At 35.7% G+C, this 13985-nt stretch overlaps 1 protein-coding gene across 2 annotated transcripts in view; it reads right to left on the bottom strand.

The window, feature by feature from the left end:
* The window catches only part of LOC133527617 (neuroligin-4, Y-linked-like), a 65373-nt gene that overhangs the window by 19674 nt on the left and 31714 nt on the right, over nucleotides 1–13985 (bottom strand). The window contains exons 2-3 of one of the 2 annotated variants that reach the window (XM_061864697.1): nucleotides 10460–11005; nucleotides 10069–10286 (exon numbers count right to left, since the gene is read on the bottom strand). In XM_061864697.1, coding sequence (XP_061720681.1) covers nucleotides 10069–10286; nucleotides 10460–10842 — 601 coding nt within the window. In that variant the 5' untranslated portion in view covers nucleotides 10843–11005. Of the gene's footprint in view, nucleotides 1–10068; nucleotides 10287–10459; nucleotides 13488–13985 lie in introns of those variants that run through there. The other variant, XM_061864707.1, reaches the window with a different exon arrangement.

Genomic DNA, 13985 nt, shown 5'->3' with positions numbered 1-13985 from the left:
GCGTAGGCATCTCTCTCTATCACTCTTCCATATTAGTGCGACTGTGACAGTTGCTTTTCGTTCGCCACGGAGCGTGAACGATAGGCACGTTGGCTACGCGGGCAGTACAGAATAGCTTTTTAATTTCGGTAAGTAGGAAATTAACAACGTCTTTTGACAATACGAGTATGGTCCATTGGTAACCTGTGTGAGTCCGACACAGTTCCTGGGTTTGATGCTCTCTTTCGGAACGCTTTTTCTAGTCGCTTATGATTACCTATCTAGCTCGGTTACATGGTTCAAGCTTGATTAGCAAAAAAAGTAATGTACAATCCTCTTTAGGTGTATTATGTGTAATTTTGTAATGTACCTACATACAACTGGTAACTGGATTTTTTTTATATCAATAATGATGACGTCAATATCAATACTATCAAATAGCCGATTCAATACGTGTGTATGCCACCGTAAGATTGAACGCTCGTTAGTTTATAATCTAACGTAGGTTAGGTTAGGTTAGTTTGTAATTTAACTACTGTCAGTTTGTAATGTAACTATCGAGATTATAAACTGATGAGTATTTACATAAATATATATCGTACCTATATGGTGTATTATAAAGTTATAGTTATATTATATATATCTATATATTTGTCTTATAATACCATGTCACAGTACATTGCTTATCTTCTGTTCATATACATTAAGTGGGATATGTTCTTAAATTTACGAGTAACCTGTGTCACCTTCCCCGATTATTACACGTGTTGAAATTATATAGAAAAGAATAATTTATTGAAAAAACCTTATTTCTAACTTTACATTATGCGCGCACTTTTACATATAGATGCCTACTCACATATGTAGTAGCCTTTTTCCAGATGTCCTTTTATATGTAGATGCCTTGATAAGGTATCTAAGTATCTACTTAAATACATACCTATATAATATCAACACGTAACGAACTTATCAGTTATACGAGACATACGAAAATGCCGGCTGAATTTTATTTTGTTCTTTACATTTACCCATTTATGTTGTTGGTTATTTAAAATAATTTTTAACCAGGTTTGATAATACCGTCACACTTTACAAGTATATTAAACTTGCTGTGTTATGAATTTGAACATCCAGCGGGGACGTTGAAGGTAAGCAAGAAGACAATAACTAAAATAGTAGGACATTCTTCGTAAACTGTTTTCCTTTTTTCTTTATGACAATCAGAAAGCTCAAACTTTTGTTAAAATATCGGACAAAGACCTTATCGTTGCTCTACAATAGTATGCAACTCTCTAGACAGAGCACGGAGCTATTGTAGGCTATGATTACATTTTTGCTTCTAAAAGTGAGGGGTTTTTGAATAGTGTTCAGGAAATATTTTATTACTAGTGCTCTCTGATTTCTGTCCCGTTATACCCTGACTGACTGACTGGTATATGACATCCTATGTCCCGACATATAAAGCTCAGAACTCGAGATTCCCACTCCTCAAACCTAAACATGGATTAATTTTCGAAGTCATCAATGAGGCTACTTACTGGCTCTTGGCAAGCCATTTTAACTATCTTAGAGAAGGAAACCTGCTCTTCGCGTCACGTAAACATTAACTAGTTCGTTACAGAGATAATTAAAAGTTCTAAGAGTCACTTTTTATTCCCAATTATTTTCTCTATTTAATATATAGGAACCGTTTAATTCAGTAACTCTAAATTCATAGTTGTTCTATGAATAATAATAAGTATCCCACATCTGGAGAAAGCTATAATTTTAATCTGAGGCACAAAAGTAATCCATTTTAGTCCACTTTATTAATAGTAACATGGCAATGAAAATTGTCAGCAAGTCTTTGCGAACTGTTAAAATATTACAACATTCGTCAAGAAAGTAAAATACTAGTAAATTGATACTATACTTTATTACACAATAAAATTTAATGTGATCGTGTAATGCTCAAAATACGTTGTGAACCTTAGTACCCATCGTCTTTTATGTGCTGATTGATATTTAGGGATACTTTTTAGATTTCGATTCTAAATACTATTCCTAAATATCCTATGTATTTGTGATTATTCCTACTGTTTTTTTATAACACTATCATTAGATAAATAAATCAAATTATATTTTTTTGAATTTTTCCTCCTACCGGGCCCTACGGTGAACAGTAGTGATCCCTTTTTGCTTGTAATTTATAAATTTTATATTTTCCTTTTATATAAGTATCCCTTTGCAAAATGAAAATAAATTTATGTAAAATCGTAAAAAATAGTACGCACAAGCATACTTTATTTACTGTCACGCCCGGTTGAGGTACGAGTATTAATATCAGGCGAAAAGAATCGCCAAGAAACTCATCTGAATATACTATTAATGTATGGAATACTAAAAACCAATCGTTTATTGATTTAATTAAATACCCTTAATTACCCCAATTATAGAAAAGCTCAATTTTCACCATTAAATTGCTCGGCCTGTTAATAGCTCCCTATAACAAAATTATTTAGTAGGTATGTCCTCAAATAACTTTGTTCCTCTATCTCACTCAATGTAAAAATGTATAAACCTTTGAATAATATTTAATGTACGAGCCGGTATGTGAAAGAATATAAATAAACCTAAAACCCTAATAATGACTCTACCCTGACTATACCCCAAATTCACCTATTGTAATGTGTGTAAAACTCTATTTTTTACATATAGGAGTTTGTGTGTGTGTGTGAAAGGGATCCTAATTTAATCTGTAAACGTTCGGACGACAAAACTGAGGTAGAGCAAACCCTAGTATCTGTGTCTTTTCCTCCCTTCGCTATTTTTGCCGTAGCTAGTTTGGGTGCAGACAAATAAGGCGCTCTGACCATGTATATAATGTGAATAAATAAATATATATAATAAGAATAAGACAACGTTTTCCCAATTACTAACCGATTTCAATGAGCAAGGATTACTCCTTATGTAATAATATCATTTTAATATTGTATGAAGGTACATCCATCTCTGCTAAAAGTGATTCATATTAGAGGTATTATCCGTTTAAGAGTTAAGTACAAGTTAAAACTGCTAAAAATGTACCATTAATTTACACTTTCATAGTGTATACTGTCATCTTTTGTGTAGGTAAACAATAAGTTAGATTATCTCGATATACGAAACCTTCTTATAAGTCAATATTATCCGTTCTTGTACTAAACAATAAATTGTCAGTATTGGAAATAAACTCGAAGCTGCGAACGGATCAATGTGTCTGTTTTCAGTGAACCGTAGAGCACAGGTGCGCTCTGTGGAAACAGATTTTATGAGACAAGATTTATAAACGTCGACCTGCAAAATTTGTTGAACTTGTTAAATGATAATATTTTTGTATGTAAATATAATTCGGCTAACCCGTGTTTCGGAATCATGTTCATATTAACTACTTATTTTGATTATAAAATAGATAAGAATAGATGTTATTTGTATTGATTGTACATCGTCGTATTACCTAAAACTACTTTTTACACATAACAGGCAGCAAAACAATAGTAAATTTCTATGCAATCAATACATGTCAATGTATCTTAATCGGATTATATATATATAAACTATACTGAACACGAAATAAACTAAACATATTTTCATTAAATTGAATTATAGAGATTTAAATGTCATATAAACGATTACAAATTACAAATAGATAGTTTAGCCTATATATAATAATTTATTAATTTGACATACTCGTATTCATTTAATAAAACATCATGTCCAAGCAAAACTATAGAACTAGTTATGAATGTCATCAAACATTATTTTTATATTAATTTTCCCGTAAAGAAACATCTGTAAGTAAGTGGGTCTATGATACTATAAGGAAATTACCTAAGAACATAATATCATTCAAACATAACTTAACGACTCGTACCGACAGCGTCGTGTCTCGCGCTGACCTGCAACGTCTGGAGACAGGTTACTGGGCAAAGTTACGGCAATTACAAAGCAATTTTATTAACGGTTGTATATCTAACACTAGGGATGACATGACCAGGAGTGTGTGGCGTGTTATCTCGGCGAAGACATGTAAAAATAACAAGGTCAATGCTATCGACGTACTAGTTAGCAAGTCGGCAGGCGTCTGCGTTGGCGCCCGCGGCGCTGCCGCCGCCGCGCTGTTAAACCGGTATTACATTGATACGAACATAAACAATACTACTTCATGCCCCCGGACTGCAATAGCTTATCTCTCGCAATACCTACCTGCTCGGTGTCCGCTTTTTAGATTTGAACCGTTTGGGCTAGATGAGATGAAGGCTGCATGCAAAAAAATCAAACGCAAGGAATCCAAGGACATAAACGACATGTCGACCCGCATTGTCGATTATTTGCCTTCGATCGTCATCTCATTGCTTCTCATGTTATTTAATAAATGTGTACACTAGGGTATATACCCAGAAGTTTTAAACAAATTAAGGTCGAGCCTGTATACAAAGGGTAAGGTGAAATGCACTTGCCTAAGTATTACCGTCCTATTTCACTTATACCGAATATATCTAAAATCTTTGAATGTTTATTAAGTAACCGTGAGCGTCAGGATGGCGGGTGGACCTCAACAAAATTGAACGAAATATTTATAAACATATTGTACCTTCGGTGTATCTTAGTGTACCTTTAATATAATCCAGTGTACCTCTCCCTGAAACGAGATATTCAACATCTTACGTTATTTTTAAATAAAAAGATACCGTCACATATGCCTCTTAAAATCAATGGAGAAGTACTACAAAAAAAAACAAACGAAAAATACCCAGGCCTTACATTAGACACCTTTCTAAACTGGACAACACGCATTGAAAAAGTAAGGTCAAAGCTATCGTCTTTATTAGGCTCTCTTCGTAATATTGTACACTGCCTTCCACAACGAGTCCGCCAAACTATATACAACTCTCTTGTAAAACTCCATCTAATGTATTTAATTGAAATCTGGGGTAATGCATGTAAAACGAATCTGAAACCACTTCAAATTGCGCAAAATAAAATCATCAAAATGCTTTTTCATTATGACTATCTAACACTATGTACACCTTGTTTGTGTAACTTGCCCGCTGAAATTCTACGTCTACCTCATTTTTAATGTGTAATTTCTGGATCTCTCAAACTTATATTTTTTCATTATGATAATTACTTTAATTACAAACCATGTAATTTTAGTGATACTGCATGCTTGTAAAACGTTAGTACAGATATTTTTGTGCCACTACATGCTTATAAATATTTGAAAAAACTTTTGCGAAAGTACTTGTGGACTTTCACTTGGTTAAATCATTTTGAAAAATATGGGTACGCATATTTATCAGTTTTCAGTTGATTACATATTATTGTGATACTTGCTCAGATTAATATGGCAGGTGATATGTGTACATATTTTTGATTGGTTAATCTGTTCAAATGAATATATACCTTTCTATGCTCATTTATTTTTGAAGCCTTGGATTTGCTCATATATTTACGAACTCGACTGTGCCACCTCGACGAAGACTAGCGAAGGCCTGCGCGATGCTCGACGTTGTCGGACCTAACCTGTATTAGGCCGGCGCCCCACTGCTGCGCACGCTACATCCACGGCCCACGTTTTAATACAAACCGTGGGCAAGCCCACGAAATTTTGTATAGGAACGTGGGTCGTGTACATAGCGTGCGCTGCAGTGGGGCGCCGGCCTAACTGTGTACCTACAAACATTACAAATTCGCCTAGTCAAGCATCACTAGGCGAATTTGTAATGTTTGTGTACTCGATAAGCATGTTTTTAAGTTTATTCGTAAAAATTGCTATTTTTACGAATAAACTTAGCATGCTACAACATAAACGAGTTTCTGTATAGGGATCGTTACATTCACTGATAGAAAAGATTATTTACCTACCAATGAACCTATTGTACAATAGGTAGTTGTGCGTCTTCTGTTTATTAAATATGTATAGTAAACTTTTTAGTGATAAGACAATTGACATGTAAACTGTATTGTATGTTTAGGTATAAATAAAAATCTGAAATCTGAAATCATTCATCCAGGAATTCTTTTACTGAGTAATATGCTATTGTTGTGCAAAACGTTTTGAGCTCACATGTGAAGCGTCGTTCAGTACTCAACTCTTTTATTATTTCAGGTAATTTATTATAAACTTTTGCACCTATTACCCTTAAGGACTTCCCTTACTTCTGAAGTCTATACGCGGGAACTGACAGCGCAGGTTTTCTTCTCGCTGAGTAGGTCTTGCTTATAGGGACCTCATCAGGGTTCTTTCTCACATATTTACCTATCTCAAATATAAAGAGCGACGGTACAGTCATCACCTTAAGGTTAACAAATAGCTGCCGTGCGGGTTCGTCCTCGGGGACTCGAGATATCAACCTGATTACCTTTTTTTGTAGGATAAATGGCCGGTCCCTATCAGCCGCCAGGCCCCACAGGTCAATTCCTCTCGTTAGGTGTGCATGAAAATATGCATGGTATGTTGTTAGCAGGCTTTGTTCCCACAACGTATGCTTTAGACGTGCTATAGCGTAGTAGGCAGAGTTCAGTTTTCTACAGATTGCATCTACCTCTATGTGCTGGCCCCATTACAAACCGCTGACGAAACAAAAACCAACGTAACAAACATAACTATGCTAACGCATACTGTCCACCAGGATCCCCTAGCCTGATCCCCTCACGTCAGATTCATAATGTTAAGCCTCATATACACTGAAGTAGCATACTGTCCACCAGGATCCCCTAGTATAGTTATTGCGACATATGACATTGAATTGTATTTTTTCAGAGAGTCATCCCTTGTATTGAAAAAAATAAAAGAAGCACAATGTATATACGTTCATTGTTATAACTGTTAATTATTTAATTGAACCACTATTTAATTTTATTTGCTTGTTGACCTAACGATATCTAAAAATTGTCCAACAGTTATTTCATTGTTCAATAATTCCAGCTGTGTTTCCTGGACGAACTTATCGTTGGCGATTTCATTCGTTCTGCGCATTTTCTTGGTTTGCCGTCGCTTCTGTTCAGCATCTCTTTTTAGTGCATTTAACAATTGGATGATGTCAGGGCGTCGACGGCCAATCATTTTGAAGAAACATGAGTTCCAGCTTTCACTGCAATTGTTAGTGCGATGTCTTTCACTAAACACTGACCACATGTTTTTAACATCGTCATTCTTGAGCCAGAAATTCATATATGTTTTTAATTTTAAATTGTTAAGTTTGGATAATCGTCACTCATGCTTGAAATATATTTGTTTATATAGTTCCATCCCTCACTCATATAATTAACAGGCAATAGTGCCATTGCACTACATAAGTCAAGCACTCTCCTCGTATATTTGTTTTTTATCAAGCTTAATTGTTTTCCTTTTTTACGAATGCTTTTCTTGACATGGAAATAGCAAATGTTTATATCTGCCTCAGAAAATTCTCCTTAATAGCCTTAACAACGGCTTTCTCCATGTCAATATTAAATTTCTTGGGGTTGAAGCTAGTTACCTGAGATTTAATCATTTTAAAAAATATATCATATGTTTCAGCTGTCTTGTCACTCAGCAGAGCATATAGTAATGGAACGACATTTGTTGATGTAAGAGAACTACCAATATCCCCGTGCATAACATATAATTGCTTAAAAGGTGGCGAGCAAGTTTTAAAAGTTCCATCACAAAATACATGATTGATCGAGGATAATTTAGTTTTATTTTCATCCAGACAGAAAATGATGACACGGCGGGATGATTCTTCCGAACTATGGACATCTAAATAGTCACACATAACGAAATCTAAATGCGTCTTGGGAATTTCAACCTCACATACTTTACTGCAACAAATTTTTTCAACATCTGCGGACTTGTTTTTTACTTTGTATAAAGCGCTTTTTAATGATTTGAGCGAAGGTACTGTGGCTACTATATCTAAACCTCTATTTCTTAATGGATCAACACAACTATCATATATTTCTCGTATTGGCCGAGAATCCAATTGTTTGACTTCGCCCTTGCACTTGTGTATTGTCAGGTCGACTTTGTTTTGATCTGCATTCTTTACGCATGGCAATGCGTGCGGCAGTGACTTTACGACGCGTGTAACCTGTTAAATAATATAATTTTAGTACGACCGCCTTCGTAAAATATATTCGCAGTAGATGCTTGATTGGATGGAATCGGCTTTGGACAGTCATTTTACGGCAGTAAATATACAATCAAACAAAAATATCGTCGTAAAGAAGGTTTTCTTTCTTACCTAAATTATACTGAATAACAATAATGTCAAAGAAACAATTAGTCGATTAGTTAGGACGCCGGAAGATAGAAATGCCTGTGTACATATTTGGCGGCTGTAATCAATTGCCATTGACAGCAATTCCCGACCAAATCAAAGCGAAATTACTAATAAAATGGGACCTCTACGTTTCGCCAGGAACAGGCACGAGCCTGTTCATTCCATCTGCAGCCGATCCAAAGCTGGGAGGAAATATTAGAGGCCGAAGACAACCTCACGGACTTTGATAGAACACATTGTGAAGATGTCATTAGATTAAAAAGGATGTTAAATTGACAATTATGTGCACGTCATTATTGTTTTCATCTTACGCGTCACTCGCTTTAGAATTGTTATTATATTGGATCTATTATAATTATTATAAATTACAATAAAATGAGTGGCTACTTTGCTGGATATCTACGGTGGGCTTTTGATGACCCGAATAGATGCGTCTTCAATGATTGTATGAACCAGAATCTATTGGATATACCGGATATGGCGAAGGCAAAAATTTTAGTAGAGAACAACTTCTATTTACCACCCAGAAGCCGAATGTGCCTTCAGCACCTTGGAGAGGAAAACTGGGAGGATTTAACCAGCTCGCTGAATAATACCATTGGAGACTTTACTTCAGAGTATGTAAATGATATTGTCAGATTATTTAGAGTATTAATACATTCGATCAACTTAACTGTTCAGTCATTGGTTCAATAAATTCAACATTTGTAGACTTAATAATAATAAAACATTTAAAGATAGAAACGACTGTTATTACAAAGTAAAGTTCATAGGATATTTAAATTGTATTTCTGTGAAGGATAGCATCGTCAGGACAACTGCATAAATATTCGCAAGTAAATGGTATGGTGTGTGAAGTCCAATACACACTGGACTCGCGTGAGGGCTATAGCCTAAGCCCCCTCATTCACAAAAAAGGAATCCCGTGGGATGTTGCAGCAGTGGCCAGTGGGACGGGATGGATAGTAGGCCATGTATGCTGCAGTGGACCACAGTCCTTCGGCAACCAGGAGGCGGAGATGGCTGCCCTGGCCCGCAGGACAAATTTATATACATACTTGTCCCATATAGTAGAATACATATACTCTTACTTACATCGACAGTCAAATAGCCGCTGCACTTAAATTTTTTCCAGTTACTGCACCGTAACAAATCGTTTCCGTTCTTATATGATTTTTTTTTGTGATACCTTCGTCCGTCAAATAGTATCACATTTCCGTGATTTTCTGTCACATTTATCATATTAACTTCTTCCGACATTATGCACAGAAAGACACAATCATAGATTTATATTATCTCAATTGCCACTAATGACATTTGATTAACAACATTGTCTATCTCTAGCCAGTCGTGTTAGCTAGATTAATAAAGGTTATCTGCGACGAGTAATCATGGGCAAACAAATCAGTGTTTTGCATGTGAATGTCAGAAGAGAAACTTTAACTGCTGCATTGTATAAACAACTTTAGGTAAGTTTACCTTCAGGGGATCCTGATGAACTCGAAAGTTCATCAGGATCCCCTTGGGGATCAGGCTAGGGGATCCTGGTGGACAGTATGAACTTACGGGTTCTATTTGAACCCCGTTAACTGACAAATGTAGCCGCAGCTGTACCATAAGTGAGAAGTGGAGCAGGTTCGTTTTCTCGATATTTAACTACATGCCGTTAGCTTGAAACCAGTGCAGTAATTTAAAAAAATATTACGTTGAAAATTTTCTCCACTGTTAAGCTTTTTGGAGTTTTACCTATGATTTTTACCTATGGTTTTAGATATAAAAAGATAATGACTATAACACATACCTTGTACGGGGGTGTAAATGTTCATGTAGAGGCAATCCTCGCTTTGATTCTTCAGTCTTGGTAGCAGTCTCCTTAAGTACTCCAGTCTACCTTTGGGCATTCTCTCCAAAGCAAGAGTCTCGTTTGAAATGTCAGGCAAGCGTTGGGGGCACACTGGGCCCATTTGGTCGACTTGTTTCACGTCATCCCAGGGCGCAGGAGCGCGCGTGGGTGCGAACCTGCATTATAAGCGTCTATATTATCTTATTACATCACACCACACACTGCGACTGCACAACAAGAACCGATGTTTATTGAGCTCAGATTCTACACAGAACTTGTTGCGTAATGTATAATACTTAACATAAATACACCATAACGTTGTGCAATGGTAAATAATTTTAAAGGTTACCTGTTAGACCCGGTAGGTGGAGTCGCATATGGCACTCCTAAATACGCTTCCACCGGTTTCAAGAATTTATGTTGATCCATTGGCAGTATAACACCTTGCATTTTACCGTATCTCGTTCCAATTACTCTTGTCCTAAGCATAGAACTTCTTCCACCGCTGTAACTATTGCCACACGAACTTCTCGGGAGGAGTAAAATAAGGAATATGACCAACTTTGCTTTATCTGTTAGCTTTGATTTCAAATTAATATTTGCTTTTAAATATTTGGAACGCTTTCCAGCTTTGATATCTAAGTTTTGCTCATTTATTAACTTCGTGTTGACGTTAAGGGTATACTGTTTGATTGAATTACATATATGTAGCGGCAGTCTTATATTAGCCATTTTGAGATAATATCAGCTATGGGGTCCCATCATTTATTCAATTTTGTCAATAGTAATACAATTGCGGTGCATTAAGATATTTAAACAAATATCCTTAGATAAATAAACTGCTTTTAAAAATGTTGGCACAATATTTTGACTAGGCACAGCCATCGTTTATAACCTGTAACAAAAGAAACTCAAATTATTTATTACATTTAAAAATGCGTGTAGAAGTACGTTTGTGATTAACTTTTTTCTGCGACAAATACGATTCGAGTTCATTCTTATACCTCACGACGATAAAATAAACATATTAAAAAGTATGAAATTGATAGATGACATACAGGGTGGACCAAAAGTCTTTTTACATTTATATACAATTTTGTATACAAATGTAAAATATACAGTATTTTGTGAGTTGCGGAAAGCGTTATATTCCAATAAAAGCTATATATACTATAAGTTTGCATCAAATAAGATAGGTACGGCTGGATTTTTTTTTATATATATAATAAATACCTATCAATTCCAAGCTGCTGACCATGAAAACCTTGTCAAATATACAAAAATAAAATAAAAAACACTATAATTAACAGAAAAAATCATCATACATTATTTTAGGCAGACTAAACTTACCACAAAAGGATTATTTAAAACTAAAACAGAACAAAGTCAAAATACCGGGTGGGGCCTAAAACAGGAGCAAAAAATTAAACTGTTGGCTGTGCTCCTCAAACTGAACACCATATGTAACATACAGTGACTTGTTTTGATTTTTAGGGCACTTTAAAGTTTTGTCTAAATGTTTTGCGAATTTTTATAATGTTTAAACCGTGACAAGCAACGACAATTACAACGATGATGGCGTACAATAAAGATAATATTTGATTTATGTGTAAAATACCAAATCAAAAGACTTCAAATTATTTAAAAGTTATTGTTCGTATTTGCTGGTATTACAGGCTCCATCTTGTATACTCCGTATGCATAGGAATTGTTTTACAAGGCCTGAGAAGGTGACAAATGACCCAACCTATCTGTCATTTTGAATTGGCAAATGATGAACCAATCGCTCTATAATTTTATTTGTAAATATAAGAAGAATCAGTATTAAATATTACAGGGTAGTTTGCTCTAGTTCTAAATGATATTTTAATTATGCTCTCCTTACCTAACTTGGCATAATGTACGAGGGGTGGCTGAAAAGTAATCTACCTGACTATGAAACAAAAGACGTAGCTGGGTAGTTTATTTATATTTTTCTATATAATCTCCTCCTACCGAAATTACATTTGTCAAATAACGACATTAAACCTTTAAAGAAAAATCTTTCTTTCGGTTTGTCATCAAAATATCCGTTCACCGTGGCTATCATCTCATTATCAGTGGAAAATTTTCGTCCTCTGAGATCTTTCTTTAAAAGTCTAAACAGGAAATAGTCACAGGGGGCTAAATCTAGGCTGTAAGGGGGGTGGTCGATGGCGTCGAAGCCATGGCTAACTGTGTAGTGCGAGCCGTATGCACAGGTGCGTTGTCGTGCCCTCCTTTTTTCTTTTATGGCAGCTCTCAGGCTGGCAAAGTAAATTCGCGTAACAATCAGCATTCATTGTCGTTTTATTAGGTAAATAATCTATTAGTAAAATCCCTTCAGCATCCCAAAAAATTGTCGCCATAAGTATACTAGCTGATGGACGAACCTTGAACTTTCAAGGAGGCATTTGGTCTTTGAATTTCCATTGTAGTGATTCCTGTTTACTTTCTGGGTCCCATTGTCTAATCCAAGTCTCATCACATGTCACAATCCTGGAAATAAATTCTTCCTCTTTGCCGCGACTCTTGTCTAAAATCTCTTGACAACCATTTGGCACGTCTGTCCTTGTCTAACGCGGTCAGCATTTTGGGGACCCAACGGGCACTAACCTTAGACATGTTTAAATAGCCATGAAATATTTCATTTACCCATTCCTAACTAGTGCCCACATCTTTAGCTATCTCCCACTGTTTCACTCGTGGGTCTTCAAGAATTATATTTTTCACTTTGGTCACATTTTCTTCAGTGATGGCAGAAATTGGTCGACCACTACAAAGATCGTCTTCTAGGCTTTTGCGGCCCGATTTCAAATGCCTAGACCAGAAATTTATTGTGAAATGGGAAGGGCACAAATCACCAAATACGGGCAATATACGTTGTTTAATCTGCGTTTAACCGCCAAAATACTATGAAATTTGAAATTATACGGGCAATCAGCTTTCATTGATCCATTCTTACTACGAAAAAGACGAGAATACCCAATCCCCGAGAGATTTTAAAAAGATGACAAATGGCTTATTCAGTATTCGATAGCAAATGCTTGTAATAAATCAAGAGGCTCGATTATTCGTAAAGAGAGGAATACAGATGAGGGAAAAGAGGCTCAATCAATCGCATTTGGACATTTGACGTATAACACACAAGTTAACTTGCATAGGTATATTGCGTACGTTTAATTTTGTTACTATTGGAACGTCATATTAGTCATAGTCATATTAGTAGCTCCTATTATCTCCCTCAATTTTTTTTTGTAAAATCATTTATGATACAATTGTAAGACGTATACAATATACATACTAAGTATGAACGCATTTTTAAAAACCTGACCTAAGCTGACGGTGGTCAGGGCCGCAGAGAGAGGAACCGACGAAATATCCGCGCCGTGTTATTATTACTTCTTAAACGCCAGTATTTATTTTTTGGTTTACAACACCATCTTCATTAATTTTTGACCGAAACGTTAGCGAAGGTCTCCGTATTTATTCGGGCAAATTGCTTAAGTATATCCGGATGTTCTCCTCTACAGGTCGCAGTTCTTAACCGATTCTCGTGAAATTTGGTGGGCAGGTTCAGTTGTAAAATATTTTTAACTGTCGTTTCTTTTTTTTGGAAAATGTTCGAAATTGTTAAAATTGGGATAAAGGACTTAAGTGCCAATCGAGTACATACGCTATGATAATGGCTCAAAGAAGTATTTTTTAATTTTCACATTTTTAAGCTTATGAATCTTAACACGAGTTCTACGAGCTGTAGATCCACTAGTTTATCACGTTCTACCAGGGTCTCTTATAGATCGTCGGCTAAGAAACGTTTATGATGCCCTTGATGTTGATGCCAAGTACGAACCAAA

The sequence above is a fragment of the Cydia pomonella genome, chromosome 1 (genome assembly GCF_033807575.1).
Source record: "Cydia pomonella isolate Wapato2018A chromosome 1, ilCydPomo1, whole genome shotgun sequence".
Lineage (NCBI taxonomy): Eukaryota > Metazoa > Arthropoda > Insecta > Lepidoptera > Tortricidae > Cydia > Cydia pomonella.
The sequence above is the reverse complement of the archived record's forward strand: the minus strand, read 5'-3'. Positions and strand labels throughout refer to the sequence as shown.